This window comes from Anas platyrhynchos, chromosome 25 (genome assembly GCF_047663525.1).
Source record: "Anas platyrhynchos isolate ZD024472 breed Pekin duck chromosome 25, IASCAAS_PekinDuck_T2T, whole genome shotgun sequence".
NCBI classification, from domain to species: Eukaryota; Metazoa; Chordata; class Aves; order Anseriformes; family Anatidae; genus Anas; species Anas platyrhynchos.
Window position 1 is genome coordinate 9,265,432 of NC_092611.1, and position 20,761 is coordinate 9,286,192.

Genomic DNA, 20,761 nt, shown 5'->3' on the forward strand with positions numbered 1-20,761 from the left:
TCCCTGCCAGGAACCTCACTGCCTCTCCCGGCAGGTTCTGGAGAAAGCCCTGCAGTGCGGCTCTGACTCAGGTGATTTCCAGGTTATTAAAAACACTGCTAATTCTACGCAAAGCTTAGTCAATTATTTTGAAGATAAAAAGGAAACTCGGCAGTGTTCTCGGGCTCTGGTTAGACCCACAAACTCAAAACCTCTCCGCCCCTCACTGAAAACAGGGGCTGCTTTTTTCTGTTCGCACTCTGGTTTCATCACGGCTCCGGTGGTCAGCAGCCCCCGGGGCGAGCGCAGAGCTCAGCTGTGGTTTTCTCAAGGTGCCTTGAGCCGGGGAGGGGCTGAGCAGCCCCAGCACAGCGTGCTGCTGCAGGACAGGATGCCTGGGATGTCTCAGAGCATTCAGCAGGGGAGAGGAGAGCAGCAGCTGGATGAGCAGCCCCAGCAGCATCCCCCTGCGTCCTGCCGCGGCTCCTGGCGGCGCTGAGCACCGGGGTGTGCTGCTCACCGTGTCAGAGCGAGCCTCCAGCAGGGCTGTCACTTCTCCTCAGCCTGTTTCATTTTCCCCTAAACCATCACCCATTTCTCCTCTCAGCACCGGCCCCACTGCCTCTTTTCCACCAGGCTCCCTCCTTCCTCATTTTTTGGTCCCGCTGCTTTTGTTTTTCATTCCTTCGCATGAAACATAAGCTGTGGCTTGCGTGGGCCGGGCCGCACTTCATCTCGGGACTTCGAAATTCTGTCTCAGCCAGATTTGACTCAGGAGCGGGTTGTGGGGTCACAGGGCATCAGCTGCTCTCCAGAGCAGAACAAAGCGGGGCTGGGTGAAGAGAAAGAGAACAGAGCAGCGCCTGGCCGGGCTGTGTGCTCCTTGAAGCCTTTGGGCTTCGCAGGAAGGATGAGTCAGGGCCAGGCTGTGCTCAGAGGCAGGGCAGAAAGCAGAGGGCTCCTGCTCAGGCCTTTCAGACGGCCCCGAGGAGCCAGCCCCCTGTGCCAAAGGCTGCCGGGGAGCCGCTGCTCTGCACCTTGCCGTGGTGGCCGCGGTGCTCTCAGTTTCTCTCGCTCTGTTTCTCTCTGTCCTTTCCACTTATCCCCCAGCGGGAAATTCCTCTCCACAAGGCAGAGCACTCCCAGCACAGGAGGGCCCCTGGGTTCGCGCAGGCCCCAGGCCAGCCCTCAGGCCCTTGTACTGCCTGCTGGGAGGCAAAGCCGAGGGCTTGTGGCCAAGCAGCCGGCCCAGCTCCTGACCCCCGAGGGTCACCAGCCGGCAGGACACGGCCTCGGGGCCCTGCAGTGTCACGGGTGGATGGGGCCGTGGCTGACAGCTGATGGGGCCCTGGGGACAGTTCAAGGGCCTGAAAGCCGGCCGTGCCCTGGCCACCACACGTAGGCGTTTCCAGGACACACAGCGGCCACGGGGCTGTCCCCCAGCCCCAGAAGTGGGCAAAACGAAACAGGAGGGCAGGGGCTGAGCCCAGGGGAGGGGAAAGTGAGGGCCAGCTCCTGGGGACAGCAGCTCTGAGCTGGGACCTGGCCGGCTTCGGCTGCTGTGGGGCCAGGACTTGGCACAGGGGACCCCACAGGGCTGCTACTGTGCTCGGTAAGGCCCCTGGGCACGATGCCTGCCCTCTGGGCTCTGCTTTGCAGCTCTAATTTAATACCAAGGAGGCAGAGGCAGGCACATGATGCACTCCTGTTTTCCCTTTCTTGGTGCTGTGCTGTTTTCTTCGGAAAAGCCCTGCGAGCCCTGCTCCTCGGGGCTGGGGGCAGGAAATGCCCAGCCTGGGCTGCAGGCTCGCGGTGCCTGAGTGGGAGGACAGTGAAGAAAAGTGGAAGTCGCTGCGCTCTGACTTTCCTCCCACTGCGCTAACGCCTCCGAGACGTCACTGAGCCAGCCTCCGGGGGAAAAACAAGCGCTCGCAGCCTGCCAGAACAGAGCTCAGCACCCCGCTCACCAGCACAGCACCCACAGAGGATGCGGAGCCGGCATGGCCCCCTGCACCCCCGCAGCCCTGGCCCTGTGCATGGCCCTGCTCCTCGCCTGGCCGACACACGGTGAGTTCCCAAAAAACCCCGAGCCCCACGCTCCCAGGGGCCACTCCATGCCCCCCGCCCCAAGCCTGTGGCAATGGGGACTGAGACGTGGCAGGGCATGGGGGTGGGTGGTGGGGGGAGATGCTGCGATAGGGACCTGAGGAGCGGGTGTGATTTGGGGACGTCAGTGCCCACAGCCGCCTTCCACCCAGGGACCCTGCTTGGCCCTCGCCTTTTCTTTCCCTGATTTATGAGCCTGAAGCCTTCGTTAGTGCTCCAGCAGCAGCCTCATTGATTATTGCCACCCGTTCAGCCGCGGGGCTGTTAACGTGCGCTCTGCGGGCGCCTGGCTGTTTGCTGGCAGACGGCGGCTGCTGAGGAAGCGAGCAGAGAGAGGGTGACAGATGTTATCGAGCGGTGTTTTGCTGCCAGGTGACAATACTGAAATTCAGGCAGGAGGTGTGAAAAAGTCTATTTTTTTTTCCAGCCAGTAGATGAGCAAAACAGGAAGGCTGAATCCAAACAGAGAGCGTGCTGGCGGGCAGCGGTCAGGGGGCTCCTCTCTGGGGCGAGGAAAGCCCCGAGGTGCTCTCGGCTGCAGGAGGGGAAGAGAAAGAGGGGGGATGAGCAAATGCTGAAGTGTGGGACAGAAATGGGCAAACCCCTGCCTGGGCCTGAGCCTGCAGCATTTCGGGGGTTGGGTGGACACCCAGGGTCGAGGTGGCCCCGGCCGGGAGCCCTCGGGGCAGCCTCGCCTGATGCCATCGGTCCTGCAGGTGAGATGCTGCCGAAACCCAGGGCCGTACGCTATGACACGGAGATGGCATATCACCTGCTGCGGTGGGAGCCGGGACACGACGCCCCCAGCAATGTCAGCTACGAAGTGGAGCACATAGTGTGAGTAGGGTGACCTGGGACACGGGGGTTGTCTGCCCAGGATCGGTACCGGCGGCAGTAGCCAGCACCACGCCAGCACCACGCTCACCCCAGGCCCTTCTCCCGGCAGCTACGGCACCAATTCCTCCTGGATGGCCATCCCGAACTGCATGAGGATCCAGGAGCTCAGCTGCGACCTCACGTACTACACCCTGGACCCCGAGCAGCGCTACTTCTCACAGGTGCGAGCCGTGTCCGGGAACCGCACGTCCCTGTGGCAGAGGAGCAGCTCTTTCTCCCCCAGGGAAGGTAGGTGGAGGGCACGGGGCCAGCCTGCTTTGGGAGAGATGAGAGCATGGGGGCAATGTCCTTGTGGCTTCCTGGAGGGCAGCTGGTCCGTGGGGTGGGTTGGGATGGGGCAAAGCTCAGGGTGGCTGGCAGCACAGCAGCACCAGGCTGTGCAGGAGCTCTGAGAGCAGCAGACAGGAGACAACCCTGACCCGCTCTTTAAAATCCCTCGTCTCCAGCCAGCCTGCGTCTGTCAGGCCAGAGCCTCTCCGTGCTGGGCAACAGCATCCACATGCAGCTGCAGATGTTGTTCAGGGTGGGGAACCGCACCGTTCGCTACGAGGACATACAGAGGCACGCCAGGCGCTACAAGGTGTACGTCAGGAGGACGCAGGACAACTTCACGGTGAGATGTGCTGCTGCTCCCCTGCGGTCCTCAGCCTGCAGGCAAGCGTGGGGACCCTCCCTCCCATGCGGTGCAGCTCAAGTTGGAAGACTTTTAAAAGTTTGATTTATTTTGTAAAGTAGAGTTCTCCATAAATTCCAATATTGAGCCAGAAATTACAGCTACGTTTTACCATAGATGTATGTAAACGTGTATAGATGTGTTTTACCTCTGAATGTTTTACCGTAGTGCGTCCTCCGGCTCTCGTGGGGGTTTGGGGTCTAGCTGCTATCAGCAGCTTTGCTAAGGGACCTTGCCCAGGGGATGGAGGAGGAGGGAGGAGAGCCCCAGCCCCAGCCGTGCCACGGGAGCTCCCGGGTACCAGCCCGCTCTCTCGTTGCAGTATGAATTGCTGGAGACCAGCTCGGAGTTCCACATCCCCGACCTCGTCTGGGACACTGAGTACTGCGTCAGCGTGGAGCCCGAGGTGACCAGCCGGGCCAGCCGCACCGTGCGCACCCCCGAGCAGTGCGTCACCATCGGCAGGAGACACAGTACGTGGGGGAGCAGGGGACGGGTGCCTGGCGGGACACTGATCCCCCTCAGCCCCCAGCCCCAGGGAAGGGGTCTGTGCCCACCGCAGGGCGATGTGAGCCGCAGACACCGTGGTTCCCAGCTCACCGAGGCACGGCTTCTCTTGCAGGGAGCGCAGAGCTCGTTTTGAACATCGTCAGCACCACCCTGATCATCCTCTTCCTTTCGTGCTTCCTGGGGGCTGTGCTGGCCTGCATGTACATAAGGAAATCTGTGAGGCCGCCGGCCGTCCTGGTAAGGCAGCCAGGCACGCAGGCACCCTTTGTGCTGGCTTGGGCAGTGATTAGGAGCAGGGACAAAGTGAGGCTAACTCTCCTCTTTCCTCTCCCTCGCAGAAGAATTTCATAAAGCAGAGCTCGCTCTGGGTGGAGCAGGAGTCCTTGTCCTCGGGGATCACGGACGCAGACCCCATCCAGCAGCTGTTCCTGTGCCACAAGGAGCCCCAGCAGCCCGGTGCCCCCAGCAGCACCGGCACAGCCCAGCCCCCCCTGGACACGGGCAGCGAGCTGCTGGCATGGCCCGAGGGCTGGACACAGCTCCTGGGGCTGGCGGGGAGCAGGGACTGCAGCTGCACCAGCACTGACAGCGGCATCTGCCTGCACACCTCCTCATCCTCCTCGTCCTCTTCTTCCTCCTCCTCCTCCTCTTCCTCCTCCAAGCTGAGCCACCCCGAGGGCCAGGGCTACAAGCAGCAGCTGCCCGTGGGCAATGACAGCGGCGTGGGCCTGGAGAACAGCCTCCAGCACCCCGCCAGCAGCCTCGTGGGTGCTGGGCACGGAGGCGAGCCCAGCCTTGGCCCTGCTGCAGGGCAGGACAGCCCGCAAGAGGTGGAGTTTCGTGGGTACCTGCAGCAGTCCAAGGGCACGGTGGAGCCAAGGCAGGAGCAGAGCCATGGGGTGCCCCCCTCGGGATGTGCAGGATCCCCATGGGGCCCGGCTGGCACCGATGTTGTGCTGGACATGGACTGCTCTGAGCTGGCTGTGGCCAAAGGGTACCTGAAGCAGTCCTCTCCCCAGCCTCCCCGCAGCCACGCACTGGACCTTGCTGCCCCGGGGACACCTCAGGAGCCCCCTGTCTGGGACTGCTGCAGCCAGCTGGGGCCCCAAGCCCCCTCTCTGCTGAGCTATGGGGCTCCAGTTATTTCCCCGGCCTCCAAAGCCAGCCCTGAACTCCTGAAGATCCCCTTCGACCCGAGCATCTTCAACACTGACCTCCTGGGGACGCTGGTCACCTCCAGCTTCGGCACCAACGACTGGCTCACGCTGCAGATCGACCCCCTGAGCGTGCTCGATGGGGGCAACAAGGACAGCCGCCTGTGAGCCGTGCCACCAGCCCCGGCCCATCTACCTCCTCCAGCACTGCCCCTCGGGAGCAGCTACTCCGATAAGCTACCGCTGACCCCTGAATGTCGACACCCCGGCACGGACTGCCCCAGGACCGCCGCTTCTGCTCCTTCTGGGGCTGTTTCCCAGCAAGGCGCAGCCCCCGTGCGCCCTCCCAGCCAGCCCCAGGTGACACTAAGGGGACACGGGGACAGGCTGTGCTGCAGGGGCTCCGTCTGCCCCTCCGGTGGCACAGGCTGCAGGACGCGTGCTGCTGTCACCTGAGCCCAGCCAGGGCAGCCCCGCACGGCTCTGTGCTCACTGTCCGGCCACTTCTCGTACAGATGTTATTTATTCTATTTAAGTTGTAAATAGAGAAGGGAAGAAGTGTTGGTTATTTGCTCCGTTCGTCGTGCGTCCCCTTCTAAGGCTTTCTGCCTTCAGGTGGCATCCTCCCCCAGCGGACAAGGGCAGCGTGTTTTGCCTTGCACAGGGCAGTGTTTTCACACCAGAACTAGGCAAAGGCGAGCAAAGCCAGCCCAGCTGGAGCTTCACACCCCTCCGAGGACCAGGGCAGCTTTCCCAAAGGAGTGTGCTGCCCTGGAAGCTGCAGCAAAACAGGGCCCTGAGCACCCTGTGGTGCTTTTACAGGGGGCGTGGTGCAGGGGAGAGGCAGGAGAAGGCAGGACCACCTCCAAGGTAGGGCAGAGCAAGCCTAGAATTTGGGTGTGTGTGGGGAAACTGCTTCTCTGTGAGAGTGGAAACAAGTGCGAAATGGGGGGGACTTACCGCAGGCTACCTTCACCTACTGCCAGGTCACCGGAAAGTTTTTCCAAAGACACCTCGTTTCCCAGAAAGCTCACTGCGGGATAGTCCCTCGTGGCGATGTGAACCCAGCTCGGAGTACTTTTTCCAGGTGAAAACCTGACTCACCGCAGTCAGAGCATTGCTGATGCCCTGCTGCTTCCTTCTGTGCCTGGTGCTCATCGCCCCTGAGATGCACTCCTGCTGCCCGGGCAGCTCTGCCACCCGCTGCAGGGACCAGATGCTGCCACCCCCCCGCACCCTCATCCACTCCTCCTCCCATTTCCACGTTATTTTCCTTGAGGTATTTTGGGGTTGGGGTTTTTGCTTTTTTTCTTTCCTTTTTTTTTTTTTTCTTCTTCGACTTCCTCTGAAAAACGTAGTCATCAGAACTCGGCGTGACTTTTTTTACACTCCTGACGTCAAGCCCTGTGGCCGGATCCAGGCTGCGCCGGGTGCTGCCGGTTCCTGCTCGCCGTGAGAGGCTCCAGCTGGCAGCACCCAGGGGCCAAGGGACGCAGCAATCCCCCCCCGGTGAGCAGCTGGGGCCCTCCTTTCAGTGAGATGGATGAGCTTGCCAGAAACCCACACACCTCGGCTTTGGTCGCTGAGAGCACGTTGGTCCTGCTGAGTGTGAAAGCTCCGGGCACTCACATTTTCCTTGCTGAAGTCACAGCCCGACACGCAGAGGATGTTCTTCTCCGAATCCCTCTGCAGGAGGTTTTTTCCTCCCTCCCCTGCTCCATGCAGCGTGTGGCGCAGCACCTCGGCCCGGGGGTGGGGGCTGCACCTGAGAAAGCACCTTTCCTCCCCACGCAAACATTTCCAGAGCGTTTGCAATGGCACAATGCCACCGGCACCTCACGGGAACAAACCCTGCGAGGAGCAGCCTGGGGGAGGAGAGGCGAGGGGAAAGGCTGAGGGGTCTGCCCAGGACGTGTCCACCCATCCCACCGCCTGCTGCCCATGGCACAAGCAGCAAGAGACCAGGATCCGTGCCCCAGGATGGAGGGGAGGCACGGCCATCTCGTGCGGCCCCATTCCTGGTGCTGTGCGGAGCCGTGCCCTGCTCAGCTCTCACCCAGGGGAAGGGCAGAGCTGAGCTGCCCCCAGGCTCCCACAGCCACCCCTCGGCCCCTCCAGGCCACTTTCTTCCCACTCATGACCTCATCCCCTGTGGTTTTGGTCCCCTTACCCCCTGTCCCAGCCCCTCTCAGGCCGGGGTGCAGGCTGGGGCTCCCCGCCCAGCTCTCGCTGGTTTCCCTACGTGCAGCCACACGGTCCCCGGAGTTTCTCTACTCTCCTTGTCCTTCCAGGAAAATGATTCATAAAAAAACATTCAGAAACACTTCCCATGAGGGTTGCAGAGCATGTTGGCACAGGGTGCTGTGCTGGGCACCCCCTGGGCACCCGGCTGGATGTGTGCCCACACAACGGGGGCTACGAGGACATGGGCACGCAGCGCACGCACGGTGGGACAGGAGCAAGGTGTCCTGGCCCCTTCTTACCAAGATGCCACCAGGCCATGGGCACTGATCCCCATCCCACAGTGGGCTCACGGTGTGCCCAGTGCTCTGGCACAGCCCAGAGCTGCCCCATACAGCCCCAGGGACCTGTCCTGCTGCACCCGAGCCCCCCGGTGCCAGGCTGCTGCGCCCCATGCGAGCCACACCAGAAAGCCACAAGGCAACCCACAGGGGCTTTCTGACGTGTTCGCTCACAGGGTCAGTGCAGATGGCAGAAATTTCCACATTGGCTCAGATATTTGGCTGAGGGAAACGCGAAGCAGTCTCATTTCCTTGTGCGTTTTCCCCTATTGCACAAAGCCAGCCCTTTCTGCGGCGCCGGGCTCTGCAGTTCCTCGCCCTTCTGCAGCCCTGCTCCGCCTGGGCCTGAGCGCTGGGATGTCTGAGCCACGGGGCACCGTGGGGACAATTTGCTTCTCTTTGGGTGCTTGGGGTGAAGCAGAGCCCTGTTTTCTCCACTTCAAGCGAGGGGAGGCTGAGCCCGTGCCCCAGCCCCAGGAGAGCAGCTGGCACCTTGCAGCTCTCCCCATGGCCGGGGAGGGGACCGCAGCTGCAGGGAGCAGATGAAGAAGCTCTGTAGAACAGAAACTGCTCTGTTCCAATTTTGGTAGAAATCCAGCATATCTGGGGGCAGTTTTTTGAAGAACTGAGAACAGAGGAACTCCCCCACGGCTGATTTTGGTTGCTCTTTCTGTGGTCGCTGGCAGTGGGGATGAGACAGCAGGGGGGAAGCAGCCAGGGCCGTGCTGGCATGGGGAGCACACGTGCTGCAGCCCCGGACCCCTTTGCCCCCGGCCACGAGCCCGTTCAAAGTCCCACAGGGTACAGGGACAGCATTGCAGGGCTGTCCCAGCCAGGGATGGCACAATGAGAGCCCAAAGCACCCACCCTGAGGGCACCCTGCTGATCCCAAAAGCTGTGGGAGGGGGCAGCCAGGGAACCCCCCCATCGCCCTGCAGCAGCACGGGGAGCTCACTGCACAGGCAGCAGAGCGCTGTGGCACGGGCCAAAGCCTGCAAGGAGAGAAATAAAACCAGAGCCCAGGGAAAACCCCTGATGCCCCACAGGCTCAGGGAGGACTTTTGGAGGAAAAACCTTGGGACTATCCCAGGGAAAGCCACAGCTGGGACTACAAGAGGGGAAGGAGGCAGTGGGGCGCAGCGTTTCTCACCCAGCACCCAAACGCCGCCGGCCGCACGGCCCCGCACACGCTGCGGGTGGGCTCTGCAGGGCAGCCACGGGGCCACGGCACTGCAGAGGGGCCACAAGTGGCTGGGGACACGCGTGGGGAGCGGGGCTGTGCCCTACCTGCTCACCAGCCTCAGAGCCTCTGCTCTTGGAAGCGCACGTAGCCGCCCCCCGCCTCGCTCAGCAAGCCGCTGATGCTGAATGGTGGTGCCAGCTCCACCGCCACCGACCTCAGCCCGCTGCAGGGAAGGGAGAGGCATCAGGGGGCTGCCGGAGCCTCCTTGGGCAGCTGGGGGGGTCCCCAGGGCATCATCATCCCGGGGAGGCACTGCCAAGCCCGTATCCCAATAGGTGGGTTAGGGTGAGCATTTTAGCTCCGTGCAGGGGGCACCCCGTGAGCCCCGGGTCCCCGGGGCTGTGCCCCACGTGGCTTCACTTACCGGCTGTGGTAGAGGTTGAAGACGAAGTCAGGCCCTGGGGAGGAGGGAAGGAGAAGCTGTCAGAGGGCCCTGCGGTGCTCAGCCACGTGGCTGGGCACTCGCCTTCGCCTGGTGCTGCGGTGCAGGGCAGGGACAGGACAAGCAGCAGCACCAGGACATCTCCAAATCCCTCCTTGGCCTCTGCATCCCCCAGCCTTGCTCCAGAGCCACCCCACGTGTGGATTTTGGGGACCGACAAGATGTGCTCCCCACACCCCAGGCCCTGCAGCCCCTTTCCTTGTACTCACGGCTCCAGCACCGGCCCTGCTGGTAGCAGCGGACGAAGGCGTAGCCAAACAGCACCAGGATCAGCAGGGCCAGCCCCAGGCCCAGGATGAGCCCGAGCACACTGATGGGCTCCTGCCCTGCAAACCAGAGGGAGAGGGGGCTCTGCAAACACCTGCGGGAGGCTGGGGGTTACGAGCATCACCTGGGGAACACGGGGCAGCCGTGGGGCTGTGCCATCCATCCCCGAGGCTCAGGGGCTCCCCGAGGCTCTCAAGCCTTGAACGCGGAGACACGGAGCAGCTGGCTTCCCCCAGAGCCCTGCACGGTGACCTGCTCCTACCACCGCATCCTCTGCTGCCCCGAGCTGGGAAGGGAGCCGAGGGGGGAGTGTGGGTGACCAGACAGGATGGAGAGGCCGTAAGCAGGAGCCCACGCTCCCCGGCAGCACGTCTGCTCCTGTTCCGGCCCCGCCAGGACCTCACCGAGCCCCCGAGCGCATTTTGGCCCCAAAAACCTGCGTTATGGGGCCGGCACCGTGGCGCATCCCCACCCCGCTCCCACCCTCGCTGCTCTGGCGAGAAGCCCTTGTCCGGGGGGGCTCGGCCCCGCACTTCTCCCCTGGTTTTGGGCACAAAGGAGGCGGTGCCGGGGGGCGCAGGGCTGCTCCCCCCAGCACCGTGCCGGTTCCCGGCCGCGCAGCTCCCCCCAGAGGACGCGGCTGTCCCCGCGGGCAGGGGGCCGCGAACATCCCCGGGGGGATGCTGCCCACCCCAGCTCCCCGGGGGGGTGTCCCGTCCCCTGCTCCCCCAAATCCCTGCCAAGTGCCCTCACGGAGCCTTCCTCGCTGTCCCAGCGGGCTCCGGATGAGCGCGGTCCCACGGGCACCCCAGCATCCCCACACCTCTGGGGGTCAGGAGGGGGGGTTTGGGTTGGGAGAAACCTCAGAGCATCGTGTTAAACCCCCTGCCATGGGCAGGGACCCCTCGCAGCAGCCCAGGCTGCCCCCAGACCGCTCCAGAACAATTCCAGGGATGGGGCACCCACAGCTCCTCCGGGCAGCCTGTGCCAGCGCCTCCCCACCCGCAGAGTAAAGAATCCCTTCCTAGAATCTAAATACAGTAAAGAATCCCTTCCTAATATCTAAATACAGTAAAGAATCCCTTCCTAATACCTAAATACAGTAAAGAATCCCTTCCTAATACCTAAATCTACCCTCTTGCAGCATAAAACCATCCCCCTGTCCCTATTACCCCACTCCCCAATTAAGAGACCCTCCCCATTTTTCCTGTAGGTCCCCTCAGATATTGGAAGGTCGCGGTACAGAAGGTGCTCGCTGCCCGGTCCCACCATTACCGAGTGCAGGCACAGCTCTGGAGGCTGCTCTGGCTGCCGTGCCCAGGGGGGGACAGCAGGATTTGGCCACCTCCCTGGCATGGGGACAGCCCCACGGTGCTGCTCGCCGAGGGGGGGCTCGGGGCAGGTGCCCTGCACGGGGACAGGGCGCTGCGCCTCGCGGCGTCAGGAGTGAGCCAGCGGAAAGGGATGAGCTAAGAGCAGCTAAATTTAGGCAGATGCCGGTGGGGTGAGAACATTTCCCCTGTGGTCACGGTGTTTACACAGCGAGCGATGTCCCAGCTCCACCTGATGGGATGTGGCAGCCGCGGGGAGCAGCAGTGCATCGTGCCGCCAGCCCTCGGGGCGCGCAGCAGTCGAGCAGGACCAGCCTGCCCTGTCCTCCTGCTGCAGCGTCCCGGCGGGCTGCAGGACACGGGGCAGCCCCTGGATGTCCTCCTCCTGCTGGGCCGGGGGCGAGCCAGGAGCCCCGGGACCCCAGCAGGGCTCTGAGGGCAGGGAGTCTGCTCTTGGAGTGACTCAGTGGGAGCTGCGGGGCAGGATGAGCGTGGTGCAATCGGCTCCCTGAATCAGCCGGCTGCCGAAACTGCCCTCTCCCCACGCCTGCTGCTGCCGGGAGGACGAGGGCGTGCTCCGTGCCCGGCTCCGTGCCCGGCCTCTGCCCTCCGCCCGGGAGCTGCTCCCTGCCCTGACCTCCGTGCACCCAGCAGCGGCAGCACCGCACCGTGGCACAGCCAGGGGAACAGCCAGACCTCAACACCCCGACCCCAAGGAGAGCAGAGGGCAGGGGAAAGTCCCCAAGCCCCTGCTCGTGCTGTAAAACATCTCCACCTCCGCTCAGCATGCGGAGAAAAGTGCCGTCTGCTTACCTGCCCTGGGGTCCATCCCCCGCTGCCCGACAGAGCTGCTGGAGGCTGCCTGTGCTGGGAGCTGCTGCAGCAGAGCCTGGCGCGTCCTGCCTGTCCCCTCCTGGCCCGGTGACACTGCCACCTCACCGCTCCTCGCCCGCCGGCTCGACTGGTTCCCAGGGGAGAAAGCAGAGCAGCCCTGGCAGGCAGCGCCCTCGCGCCAGGGATGAGGCTTTTTGCCTGTGCCCCCACCCGGCCTCCCCTCCCTGCGGGGCTGGGGGCGATGCGTGCCCACGCAGGCGGCTCTGTGCTCCTGCTGAGGACAGGATCGGGTCCCTGCTGTCACCGCGGGGAGCCCGAGGGACAGGGGTCCCCCCCCAGCCGCGTCCCCATTGGCACCAGGACTGTGGGGTGATTCCTGGGCAGGATGGGGAGGCACTGGGGACAAGGTGCTGCAGACCCAAGGCCTCAGCAGCACCCAAAGAGCCCCGTGGAGACTCAGACCAGCCCTGCCCGGCCCCTGCCTGACCCCAGACGTTGCCTGTGTCACCCCGAGGCTCGCAGGGAAGAGGCCAGGTGAGCATGGCTGGGGCTGGGAAGCAGCCGTGCTCCAGGAAGCAAAGCCCTGCAGGCGCTCGGGGCTGTGACATAACATCTGCAAACCTCAGCTCCTTCCTCAAAGCCTTCGCCTAACCTCAGAAGAGGAAGAACCGCTCCCTGCGCTGCCACCTCCTGCCCCACGGCTGCTCTGGGGCAGGGGGACGGCGCTGGGCACCGGGATGCTCTTGGGGTCTGCCCCACGCTGTGAGGGGGTCTCTATGGGGCTGCAGCTCTGCACCTGGGGCTGAGCCTCTGCCCCATCCCTGCTGGCCTGGCAGCACCCACCTCTTGGGCTGCTTGGGCTTCTAAGTGACAGTTTGGTCCCTGAAAATGGGCAGTGGCCCGGGGTGGGCTGGAGAGCTCACTCCACCCTGCTGCCCCCTAAAGCCCCCCAGCCACTCTCTGCCTCCACCAGCCCAGCCAGGGCCTGCTGTGGCACAGACGTGAGCTCTGCCCCGATTCCCACCACCGTGCACAGCCCCGAAACCAGCCCACAAGCCCTCAGCTCCCACCCCAGCACCAAATCAGGGGAGGATCAGCTCCTACCAGATCCCTGCCAGCTGCTGCTGCCCCCACCACCCCACACGGACCACGCAGCCAGGGATGAGGCTGCAGCCTGCCCGTGTCCCCCCACACCCTAAGGGGGCCAGATCCTCCCCAGAGAGCACGGGAGCAGCGCCCCTTACCTGCAGGAGGATGCCAGGATCCCTGCTCAGGCGAAGAGTCCCCAGGGCAGGCAGGGTCCGGGCTGCACCGGGGACCTGGCACGGGGAGGGGACACGTCCCGGGGCCAGGAGCTGCAGGGACGTGATGCTCCACAGCCCTCCCGCTGGCACAGTGCTCGCAGCTGGCAGCAGCTCTCCGGCTGTTGGGAAAGCTCGGTTACAAAAGGAGAAGGCAAGCAGCTGCTCGGCAAGCCCTGCACACCCACCGCTTCCAGCAGGAGCCTGCACCAGGCCAGGAGTGGGGCCAGAGAGCGAGCTGCAGCCTCCCTGACCCCAGCCCTCTCTTTGGAGAGGCCACCAGCAACCTCTGCAGCATCCAGCTCACTGGGGTCCTGCAGCCAGCCCAGGGCAGCAGCAGCAGCACCCACGGGGCCAGAGCCTGCCCGCACCCGTGGGTCACCTCCCCAGCAGCTCTCGCTTTGCTCCCCACATCGCTGGTGCTGCAGGCACAGGCAGACCGAGTGACCTTAGAGGCAGGGGCATGCGGCGGCCCGGTAACCTCGCGCATCGCCTCGCCTCCTTTCCTCCTCCACCTACAACAATCTGTATTTAAAACAGCCCAGCACAATGCGGAAGAGCTGGACAAAGAGCGGGGAGGCTGTGGTTCCTCTCATCATCGGGAGAGGGGCACGAAAAAATCCTGCTCTGTCGGTCGGCTCACTCAGTAACTTATTCTGTGACAGTGGCCCCGCGGGTGAGTCACCGCGCAGCGGTCGATCCTCCAGAGATTAGCAGAGGTGATGGTGCTGCTGATAGACCGGTGTTATATTACAATACAAATCATAATTCCTGTTTCACAACTCCCCTTGTGGGTTTTAAGGAGTGCTCGGGCGGTTCTGCCCCAGTGTCAGCACCGCGCCGGCACGGGGCGCTGGGAGCACCCCCGGCCCCAGCTCCCTGGGCACTGGGGCACCCGCGGCCTCCCCGTGCCCAGGGTTTCTGCTGGGTTTCTGTGCACAGAAGACCCCCCAGGAGCTGGATGGACATGGTGAGTGCCTGGCAGCCTGCTCCCCCTCTTCTGCCCCTCTCCGAGCCCCCAATTCCTTCCCCTGGGTACAGGCAGCCGGTGCCACCGCCGCCCGCAGCCCAACTGCTGGGGGGGCCCCATGCTGGCACCCACCTCACAGGGGTAAAAAGGCAGCCCCGGCCCAGAGCTGCTGCCATCCGGGCAGGGCAGGGCTTTACCTGCAGCAGCAGCACCCTGCCGTGGGGGTAGAGGCGTCCCCAGGACTTTTCCCTTGGCCCTGTCTGAGCAGGGGGCAGGCAGGGCAGGCACCGCGCACCCCGGAGCACCTGGCCCCACAGAGGGCTGGTCCCCAGCAGCTCCACGGAGGGTGCCCCCACTCGCCTCGCAGGGCAGGGGACGTGCAGAGAGCTGCTTTCCGCAGAGCTTTCTTGTTTTTCCTCAAGCACAGCCCCAGCCACCAAGCCCCAGGCTGGCACGCAGCCCCTCCCCAGGAGGGAAAAGCCTCCCTTGACGGAGCAGCCGTGCGTGGCCCGGCCTGTGGCACCTCGAAACCCTCCAGCGGTGACACAGCGGGACGAGGAGCTCAGCCCCTGCACAGGACCAACACCTGCACCCAGCCGTGGTTAAATCCCCTGCAGCCATGGGGTTACCGGGCTCAGAGGGACCGAGGGACCCGTCCTGGAGCTGATTTGGGGCAGGAGCATCCCCCCTGCACTTGCTCAGGAGCACAGAACTCATCGAGGTCCCCACGGCCCCTGGGCTGGTGTTTGTGCTCGCCCAGCCGAGGGGGTCACAGCTGGATTCGTGTTCTGCCAGACAATGGGCAGGGGAGCACAAGGAGCTATGGCAGCAGGGGGTTCCCAAGGCGGTTGGGTGCTGACACCCCCTGCAGGAGCTGCCTCGGCTCTTGCTTTGAATGAAACCCGTGCAGCTCGTGCTTTTAGGTGGCTTTGGGGGTAAGTGGGTGCTCTTGGAGAGGTCCATTTTGTAGTGAGGATACTCTTGGACTGAAATACAAACCAAATCCCCACTGGACAATGCTCACTGCAAACAGCAGCACCTCCACGTCACCCCTTCCACCTGGCTCTGCCCTGCACCCCCGCTGCCCCTCGGCTTGGGACCGTTCCAGCAGGAACCGTTAGCATCCCATTATCGGGGCCATCCCCAGCCCGGGGTGACACAGGAGGCCAGCATCAGGAAGGACCAGCCCTGCACGCCCTCGGCCGGCTCCGCTGGAGGCTGGAGGTGGCGTTGGGAGCAAGCTGGGCCGGCGTTGCAAAACTCCCCGGGGTGCTGCAGGCACCGTGCGTGCCCATAAGGAGCCGGCTCCAGGGAATTTGTCCAGGGGACCCAGGCTGCAGAGGGCTCAGACACAGCCCCATGGCCCCACCAGCAGAGGCAGGATCCGGCCCTGCCCTGCACAGGACATTTCTCCTTCCCAAGCACCGGAGCAGCCCAAAGCAGCAGCCCGAGCGGTGCAGCGGGGCCACGACGGGGAGGAAACCATCGGTGTGTTAACCCGGGGCTGGGGCACGGCTCCTTTCCTGCATCTCCAGCCGTCCTGAACTGCTCTTCACAGCCCGGATCCGTGGGATTATTGCAGTGATTTTGTCTCCTTTACCTCTCGTCACGCTGGGTCCAGGCCCTGCAAAAAATCTCAAGGCTTACCTGTGGGGTCCAGAAGCAGCAGCTAAAGAAGAGGTCTGACTCTGGGCTGGATGAGCACTAAATGGGGCACAGGAGAGCTGCGCCCTGCTGAGTCCGAAGGCAGGAGCCTGCTCACAAAATGCACACCGTCAGGAAGCAGCAGCGAGCTGCACGGCACAAACACGGGCAGGAGGAACACGCAGGGTCCGCCTGAAACCCACCCAGCGGGGCTCCGAGCTCAGCCCAGCACCACAGCAGGCAAGGTGCCTGCGGGAGCCTCCCTCCTGCAGCCGGGCATCCCCCAGCAGGAGCTGGCACGGACAGAGCCGGGAGGGAACCGAGCAGGATCGGTGCCCGGCTGTGTTTGCCGTGTCTCCTAGCAGCAGCACGGCCCCCCCAGAGCCCTCGTTCCCGGTGGCAGCTCTGCCAGCCCCGTGTGAGCCCAGCCGTGCTCACTGGAGCACAATGGGGCTGTGCCGCTGGGTTTCTGTCCCCAAGCTGGGCTGGCTGAGGAACAAAACCCCACGGTGACATGTCTGGGTGGCACAGCCCGGCAGGCACCTGCGGTTTGAGTCAGGGCTTCTTGGTGCATCAGGAAGCGGAGCTTTCATCAAACCTGGAGTTTTCAGCCTGCGTTGCGTTAGGACAGTAAATCTGTGACCGAGCAGCTGGGACCTGGAGCTGTACCGGTGATGGCCGGGGAATGGCCCCGCTGCTCACCCCAGGTGGTGCTGCTCTGGGACACGGCGTCCTCCCAACACCACCTCCGACTCTCAGGCATCCTCAGCTGCAGGCTGGGGCAGTTTCCCTGCTAATCCTGCCCACGGGTCTCGAGTGAGCCAAAAAAGCTGGTCCCTGGGCTGCCCAGGCAGAGCTGGGCCTTGGTGCTCTCTGGCTGCCCTCCCCCTGGCACTCGCTGTATCCGTCACCACGGGGCAAGCAGGGCACGTTGCTGCAGCCCCTTCCCCAGCTGCCACCCCCTTTTCCCTGCCGTTCCACCTCACCGACTGCTTTTCCTCTGCTTTGCAGGACCCAGCCTCCGAGCGGCTGAACGGCGGCGGAGGTAATGCCCACGGGGCCCGGGGTGCTGGGAGGGGGGCAGGCAGGGCAGGACCACCCAACTCTGCATTGCAGGTCCCAGCACCAGACCCAAAACCTGCTCGGTGCGGCGGTCCTGCATGCGTGTCGGCATCCCCGTGCTGGTGGTCGTGCTGAGCCTCGCCTGCCTGGCTGGGATCGGGCTCCTGGGTGCGCCCCTGCTCCCCTCTCCCTCCTCCTGGCTCGGCCGGGGGCGGCTGTGGCACCGTCCTGCTGAGCCAGCTCGGTGCTGAGCTCCCCGTCTGCCCCCAGTCAAGGCTTACCTGGAGTACCACTACTTCTTCTGCAAGCAGCCCCTGAGGCTGCTGCCCCTGGCGAGGGTCTGCGACGGGGAGGCAGACTGCCTGCACGGCGAGGACGAGGCCAGCTGTCCCCAGCACGTCCCCGAGGGGCCGCAGGCTGGCGGTGAGCCCCGGGCACCTTATAAAAACCCTGCCTGCAGCTGCTGCAGCCAGCCCCTGCCTCCCCAAATCCCCCCCTGCCAAAGGATGACTGTGTGCCTCCCTGCAGCCCGCGTCTCCAGGGACAGATCCATCCTGCAGGTGCTCGACAGGAACACGGGAGCCTGGTCCTGCGTCTGCTACGACCACTTCAACCTGGCCCTGGCCAAGGCAGCGTGCGAGCAAATGGGCTACAGCAGGTGGGGGGCTGCCGTCGCCGCACCCCTCGCCTTCCCTCCCTGTATTTGGGACCTGCCTGTGAAGCCTCCACCCCTTTAGGACTTCATACCCCCAACTTTGGCTCAATCCAAGCCACAAACCAGGTTCCCAGGCTCCCAGGGGAACCCCAGCCCCAGCCCCAGCCCTTTCCCAACACCCCCACCAGGAGCCGGGGCCGTGCACCCCCGTGCCATGCTCTGACCCTCACCCCCTCTCTTCCAGCACCCCAAGCTTCCGAGCAGTGGATGCGGGTGCGGGGCAGCCCCTGCCTCCCCGCGAGCTGGTGCTGAGCGACGGCAGCCTGCAGGTGCCCGAGCCGGGCAGGTGAGCACCCGCTGGGGCTGTGCCACCCGTGGGAGCCTGCCCGGCGCCGAGCCGGGGCCGCTCCTGCTCCGAACCCAGCCCTTTTCCTCCCTCTTCCAGGAAATGCCTCTCCGGATCGGTTGTTTCGCTCGTTTGTTCCAGTAAGTACGGGGACCTGGCTGCGCCCTGCGGGTGTGCGAAGCCTCTTGCTGTTCCCGGCACAGCCCCTTGTACCTCGAGAGCTGGGCTTGGCCTTCATCCCGGCCCTTCCCTGCACAAGAAAAGTTAGATTAAAGTGCTGCTAAGCTGGCAGAAAAGATTGAGACACCTAGGAGGGGCTCACCCGGCTGCCCAGATGGGTTTACTTTTGGTGATGAATTACCCCAAGGAAACAAAGCCAGCTGGTGGCTCAGCGGAGGGAAGGCTGGGATGAGCGGTGCAAACAGAGAACAAAACGGGGGGGTGCCAAGTGTCCCAGCACGGGGTGGCACAGGCAGCATCACGAGGGGTGAGGTGCCCGGGCAGGAGAACATCAGAGGGTGCTCTGTGGGTGGAGGAGAGCAGAGCACGGGCTGCTTTGCTCCCCCCTGCCACAGCTAACGTCTCGCTTTGCCCCCGCTCCGCGCCGCCCGGCCAAAGGCTGCGGCGAGAGCGCGAGGACACCGCGTGTGCTGGGCGGGAGGCCGGCGGCCATCGAGTGGTGGCCGTGGCAGGTGAGCCTGCAGTACAGGACGGAGCACATCTGCGGGGGCAGCGTCATCGAGCCCGGCTGGATCCTCACCGCGGCGCACTGCTTCAAGTGAGTCAGCCGCTGCACGTGGCACCGCGCCGTGCCGGGGCTCCGTCAGCTCCCCAGGGCAGGTTCCTCTCTCTGGTGGGAGGTTGAGGCCGTGAGTTGATTAAATGTTCCCTAATTAACGGGCCTGTGCAGGGCTTTGTGCCCCCTGGTCCATCACAGCTGGGTGATGCTGAGGGTGCAGGCACGGAGGGGAAAGGCAGGAGGGTTAACGCGTGTCCGTGCCCAGGAACAACCCCGTCATTCCCAACTGGCGAGTGAAGGCCGGCTCCGACCTCCTCTCGGGCTCCGTCACCCTGGCTGTGGAGAAGGTCTTCCTGGCCGAGGTGACGCCGCCGTCCCCCAAGGACAACGACATCGCCCTGGTGAAGCTGCAGTCCCCCCTGCAGGTCTCAGGTGGGACATGGTGCACATCACCCCGAGGGGCTGGGCGAGGAGAGCGAGGCTGAAGGTGGCCAAGGCACCGAGCGGTGGTGCAGGGAGCACTTTGCCTTAGCACCTAAATGCCTCTCAGCACCTCTCACCCGGCTGTGCAAGCACCTGGGGTCCTGGGCTTCCCATGCATGGGGTGTGGGGGGATCGAGGCAGGAACTGCCCGCGCTGTGCTGGCTGCATGGGGTGCGGCCAGGCTGGGCAGGGGCACCTCACCCAACGCCTCCTGCCTTGCAGACAGGATCAAGCCCATCTGCCTGCCCTACTTCGACGAGGAGCTGGTGCCAGGCACGTCCCTGTGGGTGACAGGCTGGGGCTACACGAAGGAGCACGGTGAGCGGGACGGCATCGAGGGATGCACCCCGGGAGGAGGGCAGAGCCCCCCAGCAGCACCCTTCCTCCCTGCTCCTGGCTCTCCTGAGCGGCCGCGCTGCGTTTTGTGCAGGGAAACTGTCGGAGACCCTGCAGCAGGCGGAGGTGAAGCTGGTCGACACCACGAGCTGCAACCTGGCTGCGTACCACGGGGAGGTGACGGAGAAGATGCTGTGCGCCGGCGTGCCGCAGGGCGGGGTGGACACCTGCCAGGTGAGGGGTGGCACCGAGCAGCTTCGGGGGCCTGCTCCCCAAAGAAGGGGCCGGTTCCTCCCCATCTATTGATAAACCAGCCCCAGGGGTGAGCTGCACAGATTTGGGGTGGTGTTGACAGCGCTGGGTTTACCCACTTCTTTCCCAACCCTGGGAACTGAGCCCTGGGTGGGCAGAGCTCTGCGTCCCCGACTGTGCCAGGGCTTCTTGGCCCTGCTCAGGTTCTTGTCCTTCCCAGGGGGACAGCGGCGGGCCCCTGATGTACCTGGGCAGGCACTGGCAGGTGGTGGGCATCGTCAGCTGGGGCCAGGGCTGCGGCACCCCCAGCACGCCCGGCGTCTACACCAGTGTCCGAGCCTACCTCAACTGGATCTACGCCGTCCGCAGGGTCAGTGCCCAAAGCCAGCACCCCGGCAGCGATGTCTGTGGCTCTTGGCACGTGGCTCGGGGTGGCCACGGGCTCCTCGGTGGCTCTGCAGGGAGGGGAAGTGAGGTGGTGGGACACGGGGGGTGCTGGGGCACGAGGGGTGCCGGGGTTGTTGGGAACCCAACCAGCACCTTAAGGACGTGACTATTTAAGCTGCCCTCTGCAATTCCTTCTCTCGTTCTCTCTCTGCTTCCAGTCAGAGCTCTGAGACCTGCCGGGACAGGTCCCCCCCAGCCTCCCTCCCCGTCCCTGTGCTCTTGGCTGCCTCGGCTCCAGCAGCAGCTGGGACCAAGCTCAGTGCCGGAGCCGCGCGGTGCCTCCCGAGCCCTCGCTGGCTCCGTGGCTGAGGACACCAGGGGCCAGCCAAGGAGGCAAAGGGCAGCTCGGAGCAGCGGCCACCGATACCACGAAGGAATCCGAGCGGCTCAAGCTCCCTCCCGGAGAGAGGTTAACTTATTGCCCTGTGCTGAGCCTGCGCTGTTGGGCTCAACGCTGCTGTTTGCTCGTTATTGTTTTACAGAGAGAGCTGATGGTTGTGCTATCCCCATTAAAGGAAAGGATTTGTGTTTTTTTTTCCACGCAGCCTCGGAAGGCTTTGTCCCACGT

At 64.1% G+C, this 20,761-nt stretch overlaps 3 protein-coding genes across 9 annotated transcripts; 2 read left to right on the forward strand and 1 right to left on the reverse strand.

The window, feature by feature from the left end:
- Positions 1-1,196: 1,196 nt before the first annotated feature.
- On the forward strand, positions 1,197-5,882 carry IL10RA (interleukin 10 receptor subunit alpha). 2 transcript variants are annotated; one of them, XM_038167457.2, is made up of 8 exons: positions 1,197-1,591; positions 1,728-2,046; positions 2,802-2,922; positions 3,032-3,210; positions 3,429-3,595; positions 3,978-4,128; positions 4,278-4,402; positions 4,504-5,882. In XM_038167457.2, exons 2-8 carry the CDS (start codon positions 1,980-1,982, stop codon positions 5,485-5,487), a joined length of 1,794 nt encoding a protein of 597 aa, XP_038023385.1. In that variant the 5' UTR covers positions 1,197-1,591; positions 1,728-1,979; the 3' UTR covers positions 5,488-5,882.
- SMIM35 (small integral membrane protein 35) lies at positions 4,123-16,857 on the reverse strand. 6 transcript variants are annotated; one of them, XR_011804938.1, is made up of 8 exons: positions 16,077-16,857; positions 15,877-15,983; positions 13,203-13,381; positions 11,938-12,085; positions 9,736-9,852; positions 9,449-9,482; positions 9,129-9,247; positions 5,887-8,833 (listed from the first exon to the last, which is right to left on the reverse strand). XR_011804938.1 is itself a non-coding variant. In XM_072027723.1 (6 exons), exons 2-5 carry the CDS (start codon positions 11,951-11,953, stop codon positions 9,142-9,144), a joined length of 273 nt encoding a protein of 90 aa, XP_071883824.1. In that variant the 5' UTR covers positions 11,954-12,085; positions 13,203-13,546; the 3' UTR covers positions 5,887-8,833; positions 9,129-9,141. The 6 variants fall into 6 exon arrangements, 1 of the variants encoding a protein (XP_071883824.1); XR_011804940.1 differs by lacking the exon at positions 5,887-8,833 and adding an exon at positions 4,123-4,359 and having other exon boundaries at positions 15,877-16,855; XR_011804941.1 differs by having other exon boundaries at positions 5,887-7,184; positions 15,877-16,855.
- On the forward strand, positions 14,087-20,731 carry TMPRSS4 (transmembrane serine protease 4). Its single transcript, XM_027444166.3, has 13 exons — positions 14,087-14,229; positions 16,885-16,918; positions 16,990-17,103; positions 17,206-17,358; positions 17,464-17,593; positions 17,835-17,936; positions 18,036-18,076; positions 18,555-18,714; positions 18,941-19,107; positions 19,381-19,476; positions 19,589-19,728; positions 19,967-20,116; positions 20,352-20,731. Exons 1-13 carry the CDS (start codon positions 14,221-14,223, stop codon positions 20,361-20,363), a joined length of 1,308 nt encoding a protein of 435 aa, XP_027299967.3. The 5' UTR covers positions 14,087-14,220; the 3' UTR covers positions 20,364-20,731.
- Positions 20,732-20,761: the final 30 nt, after the last annotated feature.

What these genes read in the sequence shown, in the direction of transcription:
- IL10RA (XM_038167457.2), top strand. Translation starts at nt 1,980, where the DNA reads ATGGCCCCCTGCACCCCCGCAGCCCTGGCCCTGTGCATGGCCCTGCTC. An exon ending in GGACGCAGGACAACTTCACG is followed by an intron (nt 3,596 to 3,977) that starts GTGAGATGTGCT and finishes CTCTCGTTGCAG; the next exon opens with TATGAATTGCTGGAGACCAG. An exon ending in TGAGGCCGCCGGCCGTCCTG is followed by an intron (nt 4,403 to 4,503) that starts GTAAGGCAGCCA and finishes TCTCCCTCGCAG; the next exon opens with AAGAATTTCATAAAGCAGAG.
- SMIM35 (XM_072027723.1), bottom strand. An exon ending in GCAGGGCCGGTGCTGGAGCC is followed by an intron (nt 9,483 to 9,735) that starts GTGAGTACAAGG and finishes CCTCCTCCCCAG; the next exon opens with GGCCTGACTTCGTCTTCAAC. An exon ending in TTCAACCTCTACCACAGCCG is followed by an intron (nt 9,248 to 9,448) that starts GTAAGTGAAGCC and finishes CCTTCCCTGCAG; the next exon opens with CGGGCTGAGGTCGGTGGCGG.
- TMPRSS4 (XM_027444166.3), top strand. An exon ending in GCGGCTGAACGGCGGCGGAG is followed by an intron (nt 16,919 to 16,989) that starts GTAATGCCCACG and finishes TCTGCATTGCAG; the next exon opens with GTCCCAGCACCAGACCCAAA. An exon ending in GGGCTACACGAAGGAGCACG is followed by an intron (nt 19,477 to 19,588) that starts GTGAGCGGGACG and finishes CGTTTTGTGCAG; the next exon opens with GGAAACTGTCGGAGACCCTG.